Source organism: Salvia splendens, chromosome 10, assembly GCF_004379255.2.
Source record: "Salvia splendens isolate huo1 chromosome 10, SspV2, whole genome shotgun sequence".
In the NCBI taxonomy this organism is placed as follows: domain Eukaryota; kingdom Viridiplantae; phylum Streptophyta; class Magnoliopsida; order Lamiales; family Lamiaceae; genus Salvia; species Salvia splendens.
In genome coordinates, this window is record NC_056041.1 from 17,987,027 (window position 1) to 18,011,439 (window position 24,413).

Below are 24,413 nucleotides of genomic sequence, written 5' to 3' on the forward strand. Positions count from 1 at the left end.
AGTTATATCAAAATTATTAAAAAAACGCAATAAACCCTAAAAAATACTACTACATGCAAACGTTAGATAAAAAATCATTCAGACAAATGACGCAAACAATTACGTCATCCAGTTGAGTAGAGAAGGTTGGATTTTAGTCTTTTAGTGAAATTGTGTAGTCGTCATGTGTGGTGTGGCCGTCCAGAAGGCTTCGAGTTGGGAAACACCATGACCGCGTCCCCACTCTTTGGTTTGTGTTTTTTTATTCATATTACTATATCTTATTTCATGCATACCAAAAACGAACTCTTAAAATACTCCATTTTTACTTAAAATCACTTTGATTGATTGGTTGTGTCCGGATCTGCAAATGACCACATGAATCAAGTAATATAGTTGTAAGTTTTTGAGAAACAAATAATGTGTAAATTAGGTGGAAGTAGGCCTACAAGTAAAAAGCAAGTACATTGAACCATAAATGTGTATGAATATAAATATAGTAGGGAGGAAGCATCCTCTGCCCTCAACGACTATGTCTTCTTTCTTTGGCCGGTGGGGTTTCTATGCTTCCTCATAACCCAACAGGTGTTCCGAATCCACCTTCGGCTGAATCGGATTAATCCTGCTACAACCCATTAGTAAGGACTCGACATTTTGATTGTCAATTGAATGAAAAATAGCAAGATGGTGCCAAGAATCAAGCACAAAACACAGTTTCATTTCCTTATTGAACATAAAAAGGGAAGTAGTTACATTGTAGAATCAAGAAGTGAGGTAGGCTGCAGAAATAGGATATTTCAATCCTATAAAAAAGAAGAAACAGACTACCTCACTCTCAAATCCACAACAGAGTATTACCACCCAATACACAAGCTTAACAAGCATAGACACTCAAACTGAAGAAACCATAACACTGACACTACAAAACACAGAAACTAGCAACAGCTTTATCGACACGGGACCAAGTACAACGATGACTAGACTAGACTAGACGAACATCACCACGAGACATGGAAATGAAAACTTTATTGACACAATATGGACGATGGCGGAGGAAGTACTGGTGGGGGCTCAGGCAACGAGGAGGAGCACCACAGACGGGACGCGAAGGTGGATAGCGCGGGGCTTAGACAACGTGCAGCACCATAGGCGGGACGGGGACGGGTACAGGTTGGTCGGCAGCACAACAGGATAGTCGTATTCGCAAGAAACCAAAGGTAGTCAAAGAGGCAGCCTCTCCCACAAGAGAGGGCTAAAAAGGGGGGTTTCAACAGGCTTGTTAAATACAAAGAAGCCTGCAAAAAAGGGGGCAGCAGATAAAAACTGATTCGCCTTGGTCTCCATGGAAAACAACCGAGTCGGGCCGATCGACCAATGCCTATGTTGCACGCGCTCGTGAAAAACACTGATCTTCGTGTGATGCCATCCTCGCCCGATCCGACTCAAGAAAGGATATCGCATCTCCACAATTTCTCAGTGAGCATCTCCACTTTGCTGTTGCTGATGGAGTTGCAGTGCTGGAGATTCAAGCCGACTAGCGTCTGCCCCAGTCTCTCGAGAGCGGGAATGCTCTTGTTCGACACCATCGAGCACCCTGACAGGGAGAGAACCTGCAGATTAGATTGTACTCCACGCGAAAGAGCAGCAACACCGGCATCTGTGACCAAACACCTGGAGACGTCGAGGTCATTGAGTAACGGGCAACTCTCGGCTAGTGCTGCTAGAGTTGCATCGGTGATCTTTTGGCACCCGTCGAGATTCACCAATTCAAGAGTCGCACCGTAAAACCTAGCCAAGGCCAAGATCACTTCGTCGCTCAAATTCGAGCACTCGCTAAGATCAACCTTGGCGAGCCCGGCCTCACAGCATTCGAGGAGCGGGAGAAGCCCTGCGTCCGTGATCCCACAAAGTCCACTCAGATCCAAGTGATGTAGGTGGGGGCATAGCTTCCCAACCATAGCCAAACTAGTACTTCCGAATCCGGGACAGCTCCGGATCGACAGAGAACGAAGAGACTCGCAGGGGGAGAGCGCCAGAAAGTCGATCGATAGATCCTTGATTCCCATGCATTTAACCAAAGAAACAGATTTCAATTTCGAACTGATGCAGGAAAGAGCAGTCAAGATCCCTATTTGTGTAATCCTATTGCATTCCTCCAACTGCAAGCATTCAAGAGAGCTCGTTGCCTTGGAAAAAGCCACGAGCCCATTGTCGGACACAAAGCAACACTTACGGACACACATGTGCTTTAAGTTTGGGCAGCCCTTCCCGGCTGCTTCGATGCTCAAGTCGGTTATTCCCCGGCAAGAACTAACTGTCAGATTCGATAGAGATTCAAGACCTCGTGCATTGCCCATCACCCAGAAGCCTTTCTGGCTCACATTTTGAAGCCCGCATAGAACAAGATTCGTAATGGCTTTTCCGTAGTGGCCTATCACAGCAACCGAGTAATCTGTGATGTTGAGCGACTGAAGTTTCACCTTCGTCAAGGCAGAGGCCGATGACAAAAGGCAGGCAATGCCCTGATCCCCAACACGCGCGCAGTCTTTGATAGTGATTGACTGCAGCTTCGGACAGAATTTGGCAAGTGCTTGAAGGCCGTCATTGCCAATGTTTGAACACGATTCGATATTCACTGCAGTCAAATTGGGACAACTCTTTGCGACGGCTGCCAAACCCTTGTTAGAGATTGAAGGGCATTGGCACAGGTCAAGCTTCTCCAACGAATGGCACTCTTGAGCAATCTCAAATAGCCCTTCGTCACCGATAGAGGGCACATTCCACAATGAGAGAGCCTTGAGGGAAGGGCAACCGCGAGCTATTGCTGACATACCAAAGTTAGAAACCTTCCTCAACGAGTTGCTTCCCCTGATAGAAAGCTTCCCAAGTCCCCCGCGGCTAGATGTGCCAACTGCAATGGCGGCAAGCCTGACATCCGTCGCTTTCTTCCCTTCCACACACCTAGTGAGGTACCCATCACATTCCACTTCCATATCCTCATCCGCGGAGACATTCTCCTTGTTGTAGAACTCAGAGCTGCGAACGCTGCTCAAGATCGTGAGCCAGCGCTTTGAAACACATGCTGCGGAACTCCTCTCCCGACCACCAGGCAAGCGCCTGAAGATCTCGAATAAGCACTCATCTGGGAGGACATCAACAGATGGTCTGTTATCCTCGAAGAAGTTCCCACTAATGAAGCAAGGGCCACTGATCCGCGAGCGCTTCCTTGGCGGGCAGTAGATCTCCACGTGGGAGCTGGAGAGTAAGAGGCCGGAATCTCCGGAACGCAATGAAGCCCCAGAATACAGATCATCATCACCTGATTGGATTGGCCAGGAATTGATGTCAGTTAAATTGAATCAAGATAGTTCCTAAATGGGAAGATCCTAATCTATCCATTTACATAAATGTTTCTCTCCAAATCATAACTGGATTACTACCTCAGAACCATTCTTGATCTCTTTCATTCCAATCAAACTAAACAAGCTTTTAACCCCAAATTTCTTCCTACCTCAAATAATGGATTCTAAACACTATTAGTCTTACCAATTTCTAGAGCAAGGATTATGATTGCATATTAGTCAGCTAAAAAAATAATTGGTAATTCCAAATTCAGTCCATTTCTAACCTAGGAAAGAATCTCATGAATACAATTAAGACTAATCCCAAAACTCTAACAATCATAAAAAGATTATGATGGCATATTCACCACTAAAGAACTTAGTCAGCTAAGAAAATAATTCCCAATTCCAAATACAGTCCATTTCTAACCTAGGAAAGAATCTCGTGAACATAATTAAGACTAATCCAAAACACAATCCATTTGTAGCCTAGTAAAGAATCAAATAAATCATGATAAATCAACTGACCTCTGTAATTGACAAGAGCAGGCATGGCTGTTTCTCACAAGAAAATCCCCAAAGGAGAGCAAAAAAGACCAAAATTTTAAACAAAATCAACACAGCCCAGATGAAGATTAGAGGCAATCTTTGCATTCCAAGGCAAGATAACCCAAAATCTTAATGAACAACCCAACCCCAACAACCGTAGGGCAAAAAAGAGAGAGACAAGAAGAAAAGAGAGAAGAAAAGGATGAGTTTTTCTAAAACAGTTGTGTGCTGAGAATATATATAAATGAGGCAAGAATAGCAACATGCATGAATATAAATATAAAATGAGATTAAAATATACAGAATTGGGTGAAGTGTCAAAAGTCATTAGATTCATGATGATGGCTGGAAAACCCTCAATCCTCATGAATTCTTGCATCGTTCAATGAATCAATACCCCAAACCGGCTTTTTCGGTCATTTTGCCACTTGGGCCCTATTTTTCGAGAACCTCTTTTTAATCACAACTATGCTACTATAATTTTTGCAACATATACAAATTTTGTTATTTCACATTTATGTAATTTTACTAAATTAGACTAGTCTTTATCCAATGTACAAATGAGTTTTTAATGTCCCAATTTTGGCTGAGACATTATCTTCTGACTATTTTAAACTTGTTCGACCTAAATCAAGCTCAATCATATTTCAAAATTTGAATACAAGTTCAAAATATCTACTATCATTTATTGCAACAAATAGAGTTAGTTAGAGGCTTGTTAAAATTACTATACTAATTATTGCTTAGACATATAGACATTTCCTAGCTAAATTGCTTTGGGGCTAAATACTACCGTAGGTTCATTTATCTAATGCGCTTTAATTGAGCAGAAATTTACATCTAATGATCTAAATAATACTATTTCAAAGTGCATCATTAAGGAGTAATAAGTTTGTATTTTTATGTATAAAAAGCACAGTAGTATTATAGTTGATATGCGTTTAAATTTTCAATATTCCATTTACTGAATTTTTGAAGGTTTTATATTCAACTTTTTGTGATAAAATGAATGTCTCGCAATTCTTAATGTGTTAGATTATCAAAATATATTACATATAATTGTTAATGATATACTACTATATAACGAATTATTATGTACTTAATGGTGGAAGAAAAAAAGTGTAAAGCTCATCTTGTAACTAAAAAAGGAAAAAGGCAAATGCGAAATTTCCGAATTTAACGGCATATGACGCCATTACTCCACCTTGACTTCTTGAGTGATTTGATTTTGTTGAAATAGTCATATTATGATGCAATTAAGAAAAATATAAAATATTTTTTATGTGAAATATATAATTTTCTTGTTAGGTCATTTATAGTAGTATTTAGATTATCTAATAATCATAGTACTATAATTATATGTACACACACTCAACTTTCTTCTTGTAATTTCCATCAAACGTGGGAAATTTCAAGGAAATTCCTATAAATTTATGTACATACTTAATTATTTAAATGTAAGATTATATTGCGTGCCACAAATTTCCGAGGAAATTTCAGTTTCCAATCAATTATTTATTCGAATCGATTCCATGAAGCTCATAACACCCAAATTTTGGAAAATCTAACACGCCGTTTAGGAGGAAATCAAGTAATTGAAAATTTAACTCGGTCAAGACGGTAAACGAAATAGGATAACAAAATTTTGATTAATTTTGAGGAATTGATTATGATTTTTGTAGAGATAATGGCGCAGAGGCATGAATTTTCGATTATTTTAATGAGATGGCTTCTGGTCTCCAAGCTCCCAAATCCATAAAGAATAGGGATTCAAATAATTGAGGATTAATTGGTGAGAGATTTTACTTGAATAACGAATAAAACAAGGTAATATAATATGTATGTATGTTTAGTGAAATATACTGAGCGTGTTATTTAACCATTTTTTCTATCTTTTCGTATACAAGTTTTATTGTGTACGTATATACATGGAGGATAATTTAATACAATCATTTGAGATTAAAAAAGCTAGTATATAATTTTACCTATCTTATCTTTATGAAATTATAAATTGTTTCGATATTATTACAAAAATGAATACTCTTAATAAGGCGTAATAATGGTTAAATTTATTGCTATTTGCTCCCAACTAGTGGAATAAAAACTTAGTGGTTTAGCTATTCATGCATTATTAATGTAATTTTATTGCAATTTGCATTAATTCCACACTCAATATTTACTACAAGTTCACCACTTGATATTAACTCAATAACTAATCTACAAAAGATAACTTTCAACGTTCTTTGTAAAATATGTGATATTCCCGCCATGCACGCTCTTCGTGAATTATATGATAACGTCACATGTTATCGTTATAATTATGAGTTAGACAACATTACGTTGCAGGATCATGTTGCATGTCAAAGTGGAACGACGTGTGAAGTACATAAATATCGGGAGATGTCAACGAATCTATACGGACAATCAGGATGATTTTCATTTTCTTGACTTGGGGAAATGAATGGTATCTTTTCTAAGCTGAACCATGTACCGATAGTTTCATATGTTCGGTTAATAATCCAATATTTGAAATTACTAAACCATATATTAAATGCAATAACCTAAAGTTGGCGCAACAATAAAAGTTTGTCTGGACATAAGTGTGACGTGAATAAGTTGATTAAGAAAGATAGAATCATTGAAAATGGTACAAGGACTACGTACCCTATAACCCTAATGAAATTGACGCTTTCACTTTAATTCCATTCTTTAATTGATAGTGTACATGAAATCCAAGAGTGATAAACTAATACTCCTAGTACATTTTATATGTGTCAAATGATATTGTAATAACACAAAATGTAGTAATAAAATTGAATTTGTGATTGATATATGCCTCGATTTGAGCAAAACACCAAGTTGTGGTTGCGTGCGACAGTGCATCGTATTCGTACCTCAAACTAAACCCAACTTGCTTCCTTTATTCTATGAAACAACTGGTAACAGACTAACAGCTCGTGTTTACAATTTTATTATGTTCTGATTGATTGATTGATTGATTCAATTCATATTTATAAATTTGTATACTTTGTTTTACAGCTCCTATTCATGTGATTGATTTCCTCCTACACTCTATTACCCTAGCTAATTTATTCAACAACTTTAATATCGAGAAGATAATTAAAAGGGAATTCGATTCTCTTTGTGGTACCAAACCAAACAAACAGATTGACAACCATTCTTTCCATTTTCCTTTGGTAAATACTACTCCCTCCGTCCCGCACTACTCGCACTTATTTCCTTTTTGAGCGTCCCAAGTTACTTGCACTCTTTCCATTTTTAGTAAAAAATTTCACCTACAGCCGTCATTTTTGACTTTCCTATACACTCATTCCTTAATCTCCGAGCCGAAAAGGAAATGAGCGAGTAGCTCGGGACGGAGGGAGTATTAGTCACACATCGAACGTAGAAAAAAATATTCTTTACGTCCCAAGTTACTTGCAATGTATTTCATTTCGGGCAATTCCAAACCACTTACACTATATTTCTTTTACTTTTTTTTATTATTATTATTAAAATTAGACTTTAACTTTTTTCATACTTTACTCATTTTTCTCTTTCATACTTTATTCTCTATCTATTTAACCTTTAAATGGAGAAAGAATACTTTTAAATATAGTCATTTTTTTTTCATTTTGACATGTTTTATAGTAAGAATCGTTTCCACTTTTACTTCTTTATTATAATGCTATATTCTCTCCACTTAACATACTATTAAACATTAGTAGTATTTCCTAAACTATGTCTCGAAAAGAAACGCATATATGAGTATATCTTGGAACAAAGATAGTATCTCTCTTTCTCAGTCTCAATCTAACGAACCAATATATATACTAATTTGGCAATGTTTAATTTAGAAATTATTCATTAATTGGGATTTGTCGATGCATATTGTGAGATACATGCCTAAAAAATGGGTATTCTTGTAATCAAATTTCTTAGGTTTAAATCCCGCCATAATATTATTTATAGGGTGTGTTTGTTTCACCAATCCTGCGACCAAGTTTTCATAGTGCAATTTATGTTTCATGCACATGGACCGATGGAGGTGGGGTCGCACGGAGTCGGTTTGTTTCACCAGGCCCACAACCAAGTTTTCGTACTGCAATTTAGGTTTCATGCACGGGGACCAATGGAGGTGGGGTCGTGCAGGGTCGGCTGACCCTACCGTCGCCTACGAGTATCAAAAAGTTATATTAAGTTCAATCTTTTTGAGTCGTCATTGACCTTACATTCTATAACTTTGACTCATGACTTTTGTTTACTGATTCGGTCACTCCATTTATAGTTTATATAGATTATTTCTACGAGATAGAGGAGCCTATCGCGCTCAATAGCGGTTTTTAGACTATCGCCTCTAACAGCGGTTACATTTGCCCTTATCATAGTAAAAAAAAGCACAGGTTACATAAACAAAAGAAAGAACTTAAGTGCAAAAATAGAAAAGAGGCAAAGAGGTTGTTAAAATTGTCACTATATACATATCCATTGAATATAGTAATGTTTATATATTGGCTACACTGATTCATAGACTACTATTTAAAGAAGAAGTGGTCTGAATGAGTTGCACGTAGATTAATTATATATGTAGATAGATATAGGCGCACACGCAGACGCAGGCACATAAAATTGTCTGAGTTAAGTGAATTTTGTTCATATTTGACTTCTATTACACCAGTGGGCATGCAATGCAATGGATCCCTATAATATGCCAACAAAAATAGCTTTATCAATATATTATATACTTATACTACTACATCTTTTTATCTAAGTTACTTGAATACGGCTTGACAAAATGAATGCCTATCGTTGTCCTTATTTGAAAATATATAAATTTAAGGTGAATGTATGTAAATTCATTATGCATGTATGATGTATCTACATGTTTACCACTACAATTACAACTTGTTCTTATACTGCAATTAGTTTTGAAAATATTGCAATATTCACTATTCCTAGTTCAACAAATGAAATAAATGATTTAACGTAACACAACGTCGTTCCGCTTCCTAAAATATAATTTTATTTTGGTTGATGTCTCGATAGCGTCACATAAGTAAGTTATCAAGCTATGTGAGTGACAATATCTTTATTAGTTGTGTGTTTAGAACAAATTAATAGTTTGATAATTTACAAGAAGATTTTAAAGTTGGTATGGAAAATCAGACAGTTTAATAAATTGCCATAATTATGACACGTGTAATTATTTATAATATGAAATAAAGTTAATGTAAAATCAAAATTTAGGAAATATTTAGTACTCCCTTCGTCCCACAATAGGAGTTACATAGTGTGGGAAAGAGCTTTAAGAAATGTAAAGAATAGTGAGTTGGAAAAGTTAGTGGAATATGAGGCTATTTTTTAATGAAGTATTGATTTTATAATAAAATATGAATGAATAAGTGAGTTAATGGAATATGAGACATACTTACCATTTATAGTAAAAGTAAAATATAACTCATATTTTGAGATTAACTGAAATGACAAAATGCGATTACTATTTTGGGATGTAGAGGGTAATTTACAAGCAAATTATCAGAATTTATGTGTGTGTATGTGAGTAGTACTATGTTGTTGAGGGATAATACGAATAGGAAAAGGTAGAAAATATTAGTATATAGTGCGATACACATATGAAGGCGATTGGAATATGGGATGGGATGGACTTGTTTTAAAGGCGTGTGAAAGATTTTAGAGAATCGGTGGGTTCCACATGTAATCCGATTAATACATATTTCTGGGACGTGCAATGAACTTCAGAAATTGATTAATTCATCATTAATTAATACACAAATTAAAATGTAGGCCATTATTTTCGAGAAGACGCGCCTAAAGATTTCAATCAGTAGATTCAGTACAATTTAATTAACATAACCAAGAATGACCAAAGTTTATAGTATGAAGTATGAACCGTTGAGTACGCATTAAAAATAATTTTAAGATTTTAATTATATATTTTTTGAATTTCAGTTATATAATTTTTCTTAATTTAATAAGTTTCATATTTTAATTTAATCATGTATTCAATTTAATTAGAAAATATAATAAATATAAAATAAGAAGAAAAAAAGGACGAATCATATGAATACTAGAAGGGAATTCATAGATAAGTGGCTTAGTATAGTTGACAGCAGGTAAGTAAGAAAGACTAAATAATGGAAAATAATAGTGTGAACTAAGCGAAGGAATAATCAAGGAATGACTAATTTTCGGTTATTAAATATACGTCGTTTTTCTTTGAACAATCAATATTGCGAAAATTAGGAAAACACACTATTCATTAATATCCATATTCCAATTCCGGAAATTAAAAGCAACAATCAATTCAACTATTCAAATTTCCTTTTTACTACTAGTTTTTAGGTGTTGTATGGAATTTAAAGGACAAAACCATAACTGAACAAACACAACTCTGCCAAATCCAGCAGCTAAGTTTTGTTTTGGATTGTTTTATTTAAATACATTTTCTCTATCATTTTTAATTTATCAAAATATGCAATAACTCTGAAAATATCATAGGATGAAGATTTCTTGGATTGATAAAAAAGCCTAGAATTCAATCTTCAGTGTCCCTTCCTAGTTCTTTCCCTAGCTAATAAAATAGCATACAATATATCAATGTATACATCATTTTTTTCTAAATTTAAATATAATACGATAAAATTATGGGAAACATAAGAGCATCCACAACCGTGCTCTTGCCAGCGGTACGGTTGTGGGCCCGGCCCCACTTTTTCTGCCTACTCTCTGGCAAGAGCACAACACCCACAGCTGTGCTCTTCCGCAATGACAAACACAATTCAATTTAAAATTCAATTAAATAAAAATATTTCCATAATATGAAAATTCATTAAAAAACCGAAATAACATTACAAATAAATTTAAAAAGACATAATTAAAAGCCTAAAAATTTAAAACTACGTAATTAAAATCCTAAAAATTAAAAATTACATAATTAAAATCCTAAAATTTAAAAAACCACTACGCGTTGCCGAATTTCGTCCACATGTGTTTGATTAGGTCTTCTTGTAGCTCAACGTGGGTTCGGGTATCGCGCATTGTGTCCCTTGTCTCGATCCTCTGGCCCACCGTCGTATGCACACCTCGGCGTGGGGGAGACCTCGCGGGTGAGCTCCCGGCTTCATCCTCGTCGTAGAAGCTAGCCGCCATCGGTCCTTCGTCGGCTATAATCATGTTGTGTAAGATAATACACGTGAACATGATGTCAGCGATATTATTGACGTACCACAGCCGAGCCGGGGCCTTCACAATGTTGAATCGGGCTTGAAGGACCCCGAAGGCTCTTTCGACGTCTTTCCGCACGGACTCGTGACGCTGGGCAAAAGAACCCTTCTCGGGTCGTGCGGGTTGCTGAGCGTCTTCACGAAAGTCGACCACCTTGGGTAGATACCATCGGCGAGATAGTAACCCATGTGGTATGCATCTCCGTTGACGGTGAAGTCGATCGTCGGTGCTACACCATTCATCACATCATTGAAGAGTGGTGAAGAATAGAGCACGTTCAAGTCGTTGTTGGATCCGGCAACGCCGAAATATGCATGCCAAATCCATAGGCGGTAGTCGGCGACCGCCTCAAGGATAAGTGTTGGGCCGCCGCCTTTGTGACCGCTTAAGTGTTGCCCCCTCCAAGCAGTCGGGCAATTCTTCCACCTCCAATGCATGCAGTCAATGCTGCCAAGAATGTCGGGAAAGCCATGGACTGATTCGTGAAGATGAAGCAACCTTTGGCAATCATCGGTGGTGTGTACCCGAATGAATTCATCACCGAAGGCTGAACGAACGCCATCGCAAAAAAATTTTAGACAAAGGATTCCAGTGGACTCACCGATATGCAAATACTCGTCGAAGAGGTCGGCCGTTTGCCAGTAGCGAGTTGTCGGATGGCACACGTACACTTCTGCAACGGCGTGATACTTTGCCGGCCGGTTGCATCTGGACCTGTTTGGAAGAATTCAACACGTGCGGACAATGTGTTGACAATTCGCATAAACAAGCGCTTTGACATGCGAAAACGGCGTCTGAAGTAATCTGCCGGAAACCGCGACTGGTCGGTAAAATAGTCGGCAACGAGCCTTTAGTGGGCTCCCTCCCGGTCACGATGGATGTAGCGGCGAATTGATCTAGTTCGTTGAGGAGGAGGAGGAGCGGGGATATTCGCCGCGACATATGCGTCGTAAGCGGCACGATGTTGTTCGTAGTATTCTTGTTCTTCACGCTCCGCTTCCGCCATAAGATGGGTGAAATTCATTTGAGGTTTTGAGTGAAAGATGAATGTGTAGATAGTTTGTATGAGAATTATGAATGAGAGATGATTTGAAGTGATAAATGGATGATAAATGTGTGTATTTATAGATGATTTTGGGGGGGGAAATAAAAAAAATTCAGAAAAACGGGCAAAAAACGGCCATATTTTTGGGATTTGGAAAATATTTTTTTTTATTTTTTATCATTTTAAAAAATTAAATAATGAATTTTTAATTAAAAAAAATTCAAAGGCAACGGCTATGCCGTTGCCCAATCGCGTGTCGCCACGTCGCCTGCTCGCTGGCACGGACGTGCTCTTCGTAGCGAGCAGCGCCGTGCCAGCGGCACGGACGGACGGACGCCGTCCGTCCACCGCTGCGCATGCTCTAAGCACTCACTCACTACTACTGTAGGAAAAATCCAAGCCTCTTGCCTGTATTTAGTAATTTCCTGCCAAAATGCCGTCAATTCGGTTAGGATACGAAACGTCGAGCACCAACCTTTTCAGAAATATTTCCTTTTAAGAGCATCTCCAATGCACGGATGTCCCATTCGGACATCCACTAGGACTTCCCAAAAACACCTCCTGCCACGTCACTAGGACTTCCCATCCCACTGCCACGTCACTAGGACATCCCCTTCACAATCCGCCCTTCCCATCGCCCTTCCCACTAGGACTTCCCGCAATAAAAAAAATCACAATTATTTATAAACGTAACGGAATTATAATTTTGACACGGAATAGGGGAAAATTGCGAATGCTTCATTAAAAAAAATTACATAAAAAAAGAAAAAAATTACATAATAAAAAAGAAAAAAAATTACATAATAAAAATAACATAATACGGGAAAATTTAGACTCAGCTCACTCCGCGTTGTCCTCGTCGCCCGTGCTGCCCTCGCCCTCGCCCTCGCCCGTGCCGCCCCCATCGTCCCCGCCGCTAATCTCGGCGCCATCATCTCCAATGGGTGGCATCCCCAAATCGCGCCGACATCTATCGATGACATCCTTCAACATCCTTTTGTACACAGGATCTGTCGTGCTATGCCACCTATGCATGGTCCGGACCAAACTAATCATTATCTGCGCGCAGGCGAGACGATCGTACTCTTCTGGGGGAGCAGGGGCCTCCGATTGGACCTCGAACGACCCGCTACCGCTGCTGCTTCCCCTAGCCTTCCGCTGCGCTGCCTTTTGCCCAATCGGGCGACGACGCCGACGGGAGTCTGATTGAGGTAGCGGGGACACTTCCTCGGCTTCCGGGAGCTCGTGCGAACCAGCACTGCTGCTGTATTCACCGGAAGCGTTGATCTTCGTCCGCTTCTGCCAGCCCGATTCGACACCCCCACAAAACTTTTGGGAATCCTTCACCACGAGATAGGCCTCCCACTGGTCGAAATCTTTGAACTTCAAGGATCTGTCGGGGTACTGCGCCAAGGCACGGTTCTTCACATCCTCCTCGGACATACCGTGGTTGCCTGACAGACATTGTTTTGGTAGAGGCTGGCAAATCGACTAAGCTTAGGCCTCAACCGCTCCTACTGTTTCCGGCATTGTTCGGGCTCGCGACACTTCGCCTCAGCCGGTTTGTGTGTGAGGTAGGCTTCAGCGACGCGATGCCACAGTCTGTCAATATGCTGGTTAGCACCGACATAGGGATCCTCGACTATTGAAACCCAAGCCTTCGAAAGCGCGACGTTTTCCCACACGCTCCAGACCGTCCTCTTTCCCGTCTCCTCAGCCACCGTTCGCGAGGAAGAGCCCGTGGCTTTCCCCTTGCCCTTGCCCCTGCCACGGCCCTTGCCCCTGTCCCCACATCATCGGGAGTCTCCCTGACTGGAGATATCCCAACTCCTCAAAAGAGAAAGTATCCACGCCGGTGAACTGAGTCTCCGGAACAAAACTGGAGGGGGTATCAGTAGACAACATATCGATAACCGGCCGATAGACATCGTCCGCTAGTGGTTCAGGGCCCCTGCCACCCCCTCCCCCAGGCATGGTCTGCATCATCCCCGGCATCATCCCACCCATCCCCATCATATTGGGGTCATGCCCCCCATCCCCATCCCCATCCCCATCATATTTGGGGTCATGCCCCCCATCCCCGCTGCCCTGGGCATCATACCACCCATACCACTCATCTCACTCATCCAATTGTACATATTGCAGTAAGGGGACATCATACCACTCATCCCACCCATCCTACCCATTCTACCCATCCCCGATATTGCCGGAACCGTTGTCGCATTTCGGCTAGAGTTTCCCTCCAGTTCGGCGGGAAAGTCGGAGTCTGCGACTCGCTCGTGGCGGGGGAGTTCCTGTCGTTCTCCATTAAGTAGAAATGAAATTTATAGTAAAAGAAGAGAGAAACTTGTTAACACAAGTGGTGCGAATGAAATGAAGTTCAACGAGCCGTATATATAGAGTTTAAAAAAAAATTAAATATCGGACGTCCGACCCACGCCACAATGGCGGACGTTCGCCCGCCCGTCACCCGCACGTCCGAGGACATCCGACGTCCTTACGGGACGTCCGTATCCGAGTTGAAACGCCACAATGGCGGACGTCCCGGTCGCCCGTCGCGGATGTCCTACCGGACGTCCGCCATTGGAGATGCTCTAAGGCCATCCGCAACCGGATCCTTCGAGAAGCCTGGCCCACCCCCCATTGCATTGTTTAGTTGTATTTGTCACCAATTGTTACACATATTTACTCTTGCTCTTTCCACTCTTTTTTTCTAGTTTTTAATCTCAAATTTTGGTATAGAGTTGTTCTTTCTAATTATTTCGTTATTAAATTTAGAGTTAAAAATTTCAAAATTAGGTTTTTTTTTTTTTTTTTTTTTTTTTTTTTTTTTTTTTACATTTCAAAATTAGGTTATTATATTATACTATCAACTACTACTACCTAGTTTACCTTTATTCACAGAAGCATAGTTTATTCACTTTTAATCACAGAAAGACATGAATAGTTTAAGAGCTTTTTCCAGATTAAGAGCTAATTTTTATACCTACTCCAACAAAAAAAAATATAGGACTTGGAAAATTCCCAAAAAAAATGTTTTGAGATTCACAAAACAGAATTACTAGGCAATTTCTTTTCATTTTTGTTGGCATACACTCTCCACCCCAAAATGTTGCTGTACCTGAACCATCAAAATATGCAAACTGTTAGATGATGCTGATCAATACAAAAGTGTATTCCAACAATTCAGCTGTATAACATAAAATGCAGATCAAGTATGAATAAATACAGCCAAGCCTACCAGACAGACATCAGGAGTTTGCACCTGGATCACTGATCACACCAAGAAAATCGTCTTTTATGGTGCCGATGCAAAACTGCAAAAAAAAAATTTATCACAGCCGGTAGAAAGTCATGGCGATAAATAAACAGAGGGCATACGATATCTGTAGCATCAACTCGAGTTCCAATTATCTTCAGCCTAACTTCACTTTCTTTCTGTATTTTGACCTGCCAATCATTTGGAAAAAACAACCAAAGAGCATGCTGATTATTGCATTAGAAACAAGTTCTCGCGATTTAAAAAAGACAAAGGAAGAAGGGCTACGTACAGAACCATCAGAAGTAGTGTAATTCGGGATATCACCACCTTGGAACTCCATATCATAAGGTATCAACTACATGCGAAAATCACAAGTTTATTTATAGTGAGGTGTTGAAATTGGTAGAAGGGAGTATGCATAATCAACTAAGGTAAACAGAGGAGCATAGCTGAAAATAGTAACACAACACCATTTTTGTTAAGTTCTGATAACTAGTACAAAATCATATCATCCTAAGAATTGCTGAAATGAAAGATATGCCAAAAAACAAAGTAAAAAAGACCAACACAAAACCACTTACATGATTGGATACAAAAACTTGGACAGGACCTGCCTCGGCAAAAAATCCCATCTGAAAAAAAATTCATAGTATGAGAAGAAATGTATAAACGCAAAGCACAAAATCAAGACGGGACAACAATCATAAAAATATCACCTTGTTAACCATTGTAACAAAAGCTTCCAGAATCTCTCCCTTAAAAGGTCGAAATACAACACACTGGTACTTAACTGGAAAAGTAACAAATCCGGTCCCATCACGAATCAGCCCTTTCCCAACATTGTCAATCCCAGTTATTGCAACAACAAATCCATGGTGACCACTGCCATAACGCAAATAAAAAGCCCTTTCTATTATAACATCAATGTCCAAAAAATTGAAAAAAAAAAACATCAATGTAGAATCAAGATTGAGTAACCTGCAAGTGCCTTCGACGTCTTTCATGAGCTTGGACACGAGCTTATCCCGGAGATCACGACCAAAATGACGAGGGTGTAGCTGCATGTTTCTCTCCAATACCATGTGGAAAACATCCTTTCTTTCTCCTTGATGATGATTAGACTAGAACTAGTTTCTTCACTAGAGCTTAAAGTTTGCACTATATTGGTAAGATCATTTCATAAAAATTCGCACTTGCTTGTATGATACCATCATGTATATAACTATAAACACAATCTATTTCAGGTTGGGAAAAAATACATTTTTTATACAAGCATTGTGTATGTACAGTTAATGCCAAGGTATAACTATCAAAGATTCAAAATTGCTACTGAAACTAGTGTTTTACGATTTCTTTTATAACAAACATAGCGTTCAATGTCCCACCTCATCTATCATTTACTGGAATTCGTCGAATCAGAAACAACACTAATCAAGAAAATTTTTTTCTTCCAAATTTTAATTTGTGCTCCATAAAAACAGAAAGAAAAAAAAAGAAAGAAACGAAATTGGGGTAAAAGATTACGGTAGGTTTAGATATACGGAACAATCAAGCGGCGCGTTTGGCAAGCAGGAAAATGAATTCGTTGTGGCGACCTCTCTTCAATTCATCTTGGTCGATTTTCCCCGCAAAAACTATTCCATTTAGATTGCTGCTTCCATAATGGGCCTCTCACTATAGGGTTTATTAAATGGGCCCAAAGAATATCATTTCTTAATTTAGTTTTAATAGTCATCAAATGCTAAATTATTTTCTAAATTAATGATATTTTATAAATTAAATAGTTGTATGATTATTATAGTTTATATATATAATCTAACTGCGAACACAATATCATATAAAAACGCTGTTAATGATTTAAAATTTTGAAGATGACTGGTTAATGTTTACCATATTAAAATTTATAAAACTACAAATAAATCAACAAAATTGAATGGTTTCAAGCTCCAGAATAAAAAAATGTTGAACAATAGATAACACAAATATATTCATGTCATAAAAATATTTCACCAGAATTTGCACAATTTTCAATCACTAACCCTTTGCAAACTATACATCAAATAATCCCATTTCTTTGAAAGCTCAAACTTAACAGTATATTAGTGAAGTGAAGATATAACAGTTTTCTGAATCTTCATCAATCATACAACCCCTCTTGGTCCCATATATCCACTAGAAAATCAACCATTTCCTGCAAAACATAATACAGACGTCGATTTAGCTGGAAAATCAATCACGAAATGCATCTGAGTAAGTAGCAAGAACTGCTCGAGTAACTCACAGAGAGAGGAACGGGCTGTGGGAACCGCTTGCTTGTCCCTAGCAGGTTCTCGTAACTTGCATTCCAACTATACGGGCGCCAAAGGGTCAGTGAATGTGACAGAAAACTATTTCAAGTGCACTAAAAAAGTAGTCAACGAAACAGAAAAAAACATAACAAGCATCTATTGTGTATGAAACATTAGCCAAAAATGTAACTAGAACTCTACATCTGCAAAAAAGAACCACATTTCAAGAACAAGGCAAGTTAAAGTACCTTAATACAGGTTCTCGATTTTTTTTAGGGGTTTGGGACTTCTTAGTTCCGACCCATTGAGAGCGGCTTTGGTTCCATAGCAGCAGACCTGAACCCACAACAGTAATTTATTAAAGCAGCAGCTAAAACATATCGTATCATATCAAAATTTTAAAAAAATGTTAATAACCGATCAACTTTACTTTTGTTTTATGAGTAAGTGCCAAAATTGATAAAACTTGCCATGATTTATGAACTCTGGAGGGTTGCTAGCACTGCCACTGCAACTGACACTTTGATTTGAGACGCTGATTGATGAATAGCTTCTCTGTGACTGAAGCGTGCTGTTCTCCAACAAATCACACGTGCTGGTGCTCCAGAAGTCGTCTGAAATGCTTTGTTTCTTCACCAGCTGGCCTTGGATTCTTAGTCCTTTTGATGGTTCGTCCACAGCAGTGATTGGTTGAGATTTATCACAACAACCAATACAACTTCTGTGCTGTTACAAGCGATGTTTATACATGTTTTCCATAAATATAGATGAGAAGACAATAGGGATTTATGCTAGATCAGGAAAATAAGCAAAAAAAAAAGGGAACTGTCAAAGATTCGTGTTTGGTGATACAGCCCCCTACACGTTATGACATTCTAATCTTTCTCTCTCACAAACTGGCTGAAGACAGTCATCACATGTGAGTTAAATGCGGAGACAGTCAATTGAACCCTGAAAGATTCTTCCGAAGTAACTAACAGCATTCTACAATGATAATAATCATACCATTCTCTGTGTACCTTAAAAACTTGTTCAGTTTGATAAGTTAATTTTGCCAACCAAATGAGATGCGGACAATTTCATATGACTATCGATTATTTTCCTCTCGGCTCATGTTACTTTACTTTGTGGTTGCAAAAAATACCTAACAACACACAGTTGTAGGAAGAAAGCAGAATTTTTGGTGGATAAGTGACTGACAATCAATTCTTTGAATCAAGGAAATATACTGTATAAACATAAAAAACCAATCAACACTATCGACAAGTTGATCGAAGTCAAATTATTATCAATGCTACGAAGAATTTGGAAGATCAAAAGCTTCTATTGTTTTTAATACTTCGGGTACATTTATAGTTTTTATAGCTCTAGTCTTATAGCACTAAAAAAGAAAACTGGAAACCCCCTTCAAATTCTGCCACTGCCATGCTTATTTTTTCAGCTCTAAATTTAAAAGTAGATACGATGAAACTACATGGTTTGGGCTCTAAACTTGAACTGAAAATAAACAATATATATACTTATCCAACTCTTATCTAGAAACCAATCACATTCACAGGTACATAATTGGAACAGCGGGACATTTCCCACCACACAGAATATATGAGGAAGAATTATATAGAGGTCCAATGGACTTTGTTAGCAGCTTGGATTAACCATTTTGGCAAAGCAAGAATGAAAGCCAAAGAGTTCCTAGCAGGTTCGTTGTATCATTGTACCGAATCTGAGGAAGAATGAATGGTTGTGGGGAGGCCCCATAGACCCGGGCGTTACACAGGGGATTGTTATTTGATTATCAGAAACCAATGTGCTAAATCTTCTTAACTTTTCCTATCAAAATCCATTTTGTGGGTGATGTTATTCGAGTATCAGACACCATTGTGCTAAAGCTTCTTAACTTTTCCTATTAAATTCCCATTTTGTGAGTTTCAATGGCTAACATAATTCATTGGCAAGATCTAGCTAAAAAGTATTCAGTTCACTCAAAAGACCTGTACAATGTTTGAAGGAGCTCTGTTGAGTAGAAAGGGAACAACATATGAAATGAAAGTGATTGACAGAACTAATAAACATGTCGAAAAAATTGGAAAATACAGAATTCCAGATTCTTACAAATTGTGACAACCGCCAATTTTATTTAAAAAGAAACACACTCAGAGAGAACATTACATGCTAAAATAAAACTATAAAACTAAAAGTTTCATCTGCCACAATACTTAAACTAAGTTACATCCCCTATCTGGCATATGATTAGCGTTTTTATTGTTTTGAGCTCATGTAAAACCAGTGTTCACAACTCAGCAGAATATGGCTAGAGTTAACTAATTCTCTACAACTCACTTGGGTTTTCCTTGAGTTTAACTTTATCATATCTAGCACTACCTCCCCCAATTTAAATAAATGTAGAGTCCCTGATCTAATCCTGAACCACAGCGTATGGAGCATCAAATAGGAGGATTAAGATTTAAAATAAATTTTTATCATGCAAGTGCCTGTCCTCAATTTGGATACCCATGGAATTGTCCATTTGATGGTCCAAAAAGGTATTACGGATGGCTGCAATATGTGAATGGAAGTATAGCACGCACAAATACAAATAATTTACGTATTCGACAAACAAAAACCAATCTTACTTTCAAGCTTAAGATGATTGTTGAAGTATAAAAGGGAAGAAATTATATTTTCAGAGACTACTGCTAGATCAATCAAGCTTTAATTGTGTTAGTCCATTTTGCCTTTTCATAAGTATACATACAATATTGTTGGATGAACTTGGCCCACCTCTTAACCAAACCAGGTATGTCTGATCATGTTATTAGTAATTAATGCAAAATTTCCAAATATTCCTTCCAAAGTAAACAAAATTGGGTCCTCATTTATTCATGTAAGATAACTCCACTGAGTTCATCCCGACACACTGGATTTACCATTCACCACACCTCTCATTTCTCAAGACCAAGCCTCCAGGCTCCAGGTTACTAAATGAAGGGAGCCCTAAATCATTACTACCATTTATAAGTTTCCTCTTCAAATTTATGATGACACTGTTTAGCAAGTGACGAGTTCAAACCGAATCAAAAAACAAAAGTTGGCTTGATTTCCTAACCATGATGCTTCCTAGATCACAATTTCATAATCTAAAACAGAGAAAGCCAATTGTCATCACATTTTCAAACAAGATACACAAACAAAAGGGGGGAAAGGAAAGACAAACATATAGATAAATCATACTCCATACAAACTCTAGTCATGACAAACTGATTCAATCAATTCAATAACCAATCATACAGTCGATCAAATAATAAAAATAAATCGAAAATAAAATTAAATAATAAAAAAAAACTAAAAACAGATTAAAATGAGAGCACATACCCCATGCAAGCAAGGAAATGGCTGATCAAAGAACTGAACGAACTGTGCAACATCATATATCTAAACATAAACGCCCAAATAAAAATGCGATCTTTCTCCCAAATCAAGAAACCATCAGATTCCAATAGATTAACACAGACCCTGTTAATATTTCAACATAATCAGTATCAAAATCCCTCAAAAACCTAAAATCACAAATGTCAGATTAGAATTATTTCGTTTACCTGAGAGAAAAAGCAGGCACCGCCGCAAGAAGACTTTACAGTGCAAATCAAGATTTACTTTATATCTTGATTCTTGATATGAATGATATGATTACGGCCTTATCCACAACATTTAGACTGTAAATTACGTCCCTTTTATATGCTTATTCGAGTGATTACGAAAGATGGGTGTCGAAATTGCTAATCAGTGAGTGTTAATTGTTAAAGATAAAGTTTTGGGAAAACGGGACATTTTAGATGGTGAATTTTTGTGAAGAAAGCAGCAGGTTAGGTGACAGGTAATTAACAAAATAATTTTTCCTTACTAAATAAACTACTACCAAAATCTTTTATTAAAAACACACAACAAAAACTCCCAAAAATATCATCAATCCAATTATTTAAGTTTTAATATGAACATTCGGATCCGAAATACAAGTGGGTCCATTCCAAAATTGGAGTCATGAATTTTGAATAACTTAAATAGCTCGATTTGATTTTTTTAAATTAAAGAGTCAATGATAACAAATGGGTTTGTTCCAAAATTGGAGTCTAAGAATAACTTATACATTAGCTCGATATTTTATTTAATTAAAGAGAATCAAGTTCTTAATTAATTTATCTAATGATATAACTCTAATATCTGAAGGGAAGATAATTTTATCAACTACGCTTTTATCTTTCTTTTACCCCTTCTCAAATTCCCTAATTTAATTATAAACAGAAAAAACAAAAAAGTAGAATAATAATGATTGAACCAGCATTCCAATTTGTAGGCCAACTTATTAAGAGCATCCATAAATCATAATGGCGGCGAGCGGACCGGCTAGCCGATCAACGGCGCTCGCCGGTTCGCTCGCCGAATCATTATAACCGGCGAGCGCCATTTCGGCGAAAAAATCGGCGAGCGCACGCCGATTCGCGAGCGCTGGGCGATGCGCTCGCCGGTCCGCTCGCCGCCATTGCAGGCTCCGGCCCGGCAAACTATCGACGAGCGATTTTTTTTTAATTTTTGAAACACTATATATACGTGCTTTGCACGTCATTTTCATTCGCACCACTTGTTTTAACGAGTACTTTATCTATCTTAATTTCTGTACAAGATCAACAACGTGAAATGGAGAACAACAACGAAGGTACTCCAATGACGAGCGGGTCTCAAACTCCCCCGGTACCCGTGGGAGGTGGATGGGTCCGATGCCCGGGTACTACAACATGTACCCGTGGCAGCAGATGATGCCCGGGATGGCAGCCGGGGGGGTTACCGGCGATGCCGGGGTGGGGCACGGGGGGGGTACCGGCGGCGACGGAGGCGACGGAGACGAGGAGTGAGGCGGAGGTCGGGTTTTTTTTTTTTATAATGTAATTTTTTTAAATTAATGTATTTTTTTAATGTACTTTTTTTAAAATTTATGTATTTTTTTAATGTACTTTTTTAATTTAAATAATATTATTAAATTTTCCCGTATCTGTGTCGTAAATTTAATTCCGTATTTTGTGTGATTATCAATTATTTGTTTTATATAATTAGGAGTGATGTGACTAGGCTATTGTTGGGCTATTTGCTTGTCCTGATGATGTGGCAGGAAGATTTTTAGTGTTGATGATGTGGCAGGAGAAGTTTGTGGCTGGGCTATGGTTGGGCGAAAGCCATTGTGGATGCTCTAAACCAGCATTCCAATCAATCCGAAAAGGTTATTGGGCGGGCTGATTAAGCCCAACTTTTATTTGGGCATATATTTTACGAGCCCAACATTGCACGAAGACCGAGTGCATGCAAGTTTTAGCAATTTATGACAAGCAGCTCAATTCATAAACAAAAATAATTCAACAAGCTAAATATTTTCTTTTTTTAATACCATTAATAGATTTCAGCAACCTTTTCTGTGATACAGCATTAAAATTCGTAAAAGATGAAATCTTATATGCGATAAAGTCCAAAATATCAAATACTCTCGTTTCTAAAAGTAGAAACTTTTGAAATGACAAATTGATATATAAAATAAGAGATAGAGAAAAAAAAGTGTTTTGCTTTTAAAAGTATGTACTTTTTAATTTTGGAAACTTTTTTTTTTCTCTATTGAAATGGAACTCATTCTCTATTAACAATACTTTAATTACTTTTCTTTCCATCTTTATTTTATTTTACTAATTAGTAATTACGTACTCCCTCTGTCCCACGTTACTTAAGACGTTTCTTTTCGGTACGAGATTTAAGAAAGTTGTATTTAGTGAGTTAAATAAAGTAGATGAGAGAAGTTAAATAAAGTAGAGGAGAGAATAAAGTAAAAGAAAGAAGAAAGAAGAGAGAGTAAAGTAAAAGAAATAATACAGTAAGATTAGATGTTTTGTTTTTAGTCAGAAAAGGAAATGACTCAAATAACTTGGGACAACCCAAAAAGGAATACAACTCAAGTAACTTGGGACGGAGGGAGTATTAAAACTCGTGCCCAATTAAAAATGCGTAATTTTGTAGGAGGGGGGAGTAAAGCAGAAGACTCATGGTCACACATCATTCATTCCCTAGCATTACATGATGATTTTAAAAACCTTTTGTCTCTATTTGTTTATCAAATTCCATACTTAACAAACTATAGTTTTAAATTATCCGAGAATCATGCTCACACCATTCATTTGTTCTTATTTCAACTTTTATAAAGCTATACCAAATATTCAAAACAAGGGAATCGAATAATAACGTAGGACAAAGATTTTGGCACATGCATTTAATTAAGTACAATATCCTCTCATTGTAGAATTTCAAATTTTGTTAGAGACTGAAACCTAACTCTTTCTTGGATGGTCTAGAGTTTACTTCCCCATATGCACTCTTCCAATTGGTCTGTCCAACAATCTTGTGACACTTGTCAGCATCTTAATGGTGGAATTATAAAAGAATAGGTCAATCACAAAACTAAGTTGATGAACTAATGTATAATGCCCAATTATTGGCCTCTATGCAGCTGTTAAAGGTTGAGAGAATAGAGATATTGGTCCACAGCACCTAGTCAAGATGTATTTTATATTTGTAATTTGTATGTAGACTTTTATAAGCTCACCTCACGCATTAATTATAAACTATACAAATTTATGCTAGAATGTACTATACCTTACATCACATCCACGATC

General features: G+C 37.8%; 3 protein-coding genes across 3 annotated transcripts; all 3 read right to left on the reverse strand.

Annotated features, from left to right (window-relative positions):
• Window positions 1-676: 676 nt before the first annotated feature.
• LOC121752207 (EIN3-binding F-box protein 1-like) lies at window positions 677-4,073 on the reverse strand. The gene is made up of 2 exons (XM_042147150.1): window positions 3,849-4,073; window positions 677-3,298 (listed from the first exon to the last, which is right to left on the reverse strand). The coding sequence occupies exons 1-2, from the start codon at window positions 3,871-3,873 to the stop codon at window positions 1,422-1,424; spliced, it is 1,902 nt and encodes a 633-aa protein (XP_042003084.1). The 5' UTR covers window positions 3,874-4,073; the 3' UTR covers window positions 677-1,421.
• Window positions 4,074-15,410: 11,337 nt separating this feature from the next.
• LOC121752709 (DNA-directed RNA polymerase II subunit RPB7-like) lies at window positions 15,411-16,635 on the reverse strand. Its single transcript, XM_042147810.1, has 7 exons — window positions 16,630-16,635; window positions 16,400-16,542; window positions 16,138-16,303; window positions 16,003-16,053; window positions 15,711-15,776; window positions 15,541-15,609; window positions 15,411-15,476 (listed from the first exon to the last, which is right to left on the reverse strand). Exons 1-7 carry the CDS (start codon window positions 16,633-16,635, stop codon window positions 15,411-15,413), a joined length of 567 nt encoding a protein of 188 aa, XP_042003744.1.
• A 748-nt stretch (window positions 16,636-17,383) lies between these two features.
• LOC121753285 lies at window positions 17,384-21,579 on the reverse strand. Its single transcript, XM_042148531.1, has 6 exons — window positions 21,306-21,579; window positions 21,082-21,222; window positions 18,180-18,430; window positions 17,958-18,045; window positions 17,703-17,769; window positions 17,384-17,612 (listed from the first exon to the last, which is right to left on the reverse strand). The coding sequence occupies exons 2-6, from the start codon at window positions 21,147-21,149 to the stop codon at window positions 17,559-17,561; spliced, it is 528 nt and encodes a 175-aa protein (XP_042004465.1). The 5' UTR covers window positions 21,150-21,222; window positions 21,306-21,579; the 3' UTR covers window positions 17,384-17,558.
• Between the last annotated feature and the right edge of the window lie 2,834 nt (window positions 21,580-24,413).